Source organism: Perognathus longimembris, chromosome 3, assembly GCF_023159225.1.
Source record: "Perognathus longimembris pacificus isolate PPM17 chromosome 3, ASM2315922v1, whole genome shotgun sequence".
Lineage (NCBI taxonomy): Eukaryota > Metazoa > Chordata > Mammalia > Rodentia > Heteromyidae > Perognathus > Perognathus longimembris.
Genome location: NC_063163.1, coordinates 120,433,995 through 120,436,048, shown reverse-complemented (window position 1 = coordinate 120,436,048; position 2,054 = coordinate 120,433,995). Strand labels below are relative to the sequence as shown.

At 47.2% G+C, this 2,054-nt stretch overlaps 1 protein-coding gene across 1 annotated transcript; it reads right to left on the bottom strand.

Moving 5' to 3' along the window:
- Positions 1-933, bottom strand: LOC125348066 (olfactory receptor 145-like). The gene has a single exon (XM_048341011.1). It carries the CDS (start codon positions 931-933, stop codon positions 1-3), a length of 933 nt encoding a protein of 310 aa, XP_048196968.1.
- Positions 934-2,054: the final 1,121 nt, after the last annotated feature.

Genomic DNA, 2,054 nt, shown 5'->3' with positions numbered 1-2,054 from the left:
TCAAAACTTTCTCCTACTCAGGGTTTTACTCAAGGCAAGTTTGACATCTTTGTTCCTCAAGCTGTAGATTAAGGGGTTCATCATGGGTACCACAATGGTATAGAACACAGAAGAGATTTTTGATTCATTCATGGGCCCAGTAGTGGAGGGTTTGAGATACACAAAGGCACAGGATCCAAAGAATAGAGAGATGGCAAGGATGTGGGAGCTGCAGGTGCTGAAGGCTTTGGACCTGCCCTCCGTGGACCTGATTTTGAGGATGCTGGAGAGGATGAAACCATAAGAGGTAAAGATGACGAGACTGGGTACAACGATGTCTTTGCCCCCGACAATGAAAATCTCTATCTGGTTGACATAGGTGTTGGTACAGGAGAGTTGTAGCAAAGGAAGGAGATCACAGAAAAAGTGGTGAATGGTGTTTGCATCACAGAAAGTCAGTCTCAGGACACACCCAGTGTGAGCCATGGCACAAAAAAATGCCACCAGGTAGGAAGCAAGTACAAGGTAGGAGCAGACTTTCGGAGACATGGTGGTGCTGTACAGGAGGGGATTGCAGATGGCCACATAGCGATCATACGCCATGGATGTCAGCACGTAACATTCAGAAATGGCAAAGAAACAAAAAAAGTAGAGCTGTGTCATGCAGCCCTTGTAAGAAATAACATTCTTCCTCAATATGAAGTTCGCAAGCATTTTGGGTGTAATTACCGAAGAGTAGCAGAGGTCTATGAAGGATAAGTTAAAAAGGAAAAAGTACATGGGGGTGTGAAGGTGTGGTGTCAACACAACTAGCATGATCAAACCTAAATTTCCCAGCGCAGTGACCGTGTACATGCCTAGAAACAGGAAGAAGAGGGGCATCTGGAGGTCAGGCTGGTCTGTCAGGCCCATCAGAATGAATTCGGTCACCAGAGAGCCGTTTGCAGGACTCATTCTTCCGTGAGGTCATCTGTGGGTACAGGGAAAGTGGCATGTTGGGGTCACATGACTCAAGGTCTTTCAACCACATAGCCATGTGTGATCTGCACTGAGATGCCAGGAGGTAACTTGCCTAACCCAGACCACTTGCTTCTATGCTGCCACTATAACAGTCAAAAACGCTTTCCTCTTGGTAAAATTGTGTGTGTGCGCGTGTGCGCACACACGCACCAGTACTGTAGTTTGAACTCAGGGCCTGGGCGCTGTCCCTGAGCTTTTTACTCAAGGCTAGTTCTCCACCATTTGAGCCACAGTTCCACTTCTGGCTTTTTGGTGATTAACTGGAGATAGAGTTGCACAGATGTTCCTGCCCTGGCTGGCTTTGAATTACAGTCCTCCAATCTCAGCCTGCTGAGTCCAAGGATTGCAAATGCGAACTAGCAGCCCCTGGCCTTCCCAGTAGACTCTTAAAAACAACAGTTAAGAGCTACTGCTGACACATGCAAACATGACTGTTGGGAAAGCTGGAAACCAGAAGTGGCTAGAGCAGAGCAGGCGTGCGTGGAGGCATTGCTGCCTTGCTGCAGCCTTCTTTTCTCTAGTGAATTTGGAGGCAGAACCCACCTACCTCAGGATAACTTCCCATTATGATCGTACTCGGGTGGGGTAGGAAACATGAACAGTCTTATTTAAAACAAAAGAAGTCGAATGTGGCAATGGTTGAATGGGTGGCCCAAGTCACAGGAAGTGCTATCCACCGGAGAGCTGTCCATGGTGACAGACTCGACTGATTATATCACTGACACACAGGAACCCACTCAATCTGTGAACAGCATCTGCTCACCTTTCAAAGAGATTGTTCTATCAATTTTGTTTGAATCATAGGGTTGCATAAAATATAAAGAAAGCTAGGAACTGGTGGCTTGTGCCTGTAATCCTAGCTCTTCAGGAGGCTGAGACCCAGAATCTTGCAGTTTGAGACTGCCAGTCGGGGCAGCAATATCTGAGAGGTATACCCAATAAACTAGCAAAAAGTGCTAGACGGGAGGCATGGTTCAAGTGGCAGAGCACCAGTTGTAAGCAAGAAACCCAAGTGAGGATGCAAGATCCAGAGTCCAGGTGCTGGTAGTGACACA

Coding starts and splice junctions, on each gene's coding strand:
- LOC125348066 (XM_048341011.1), bottom strand. CDS start 933: ATGAGTCCTGCAAACGGCTCTCTGGTGACCGAATTCATTCTGATGGGC.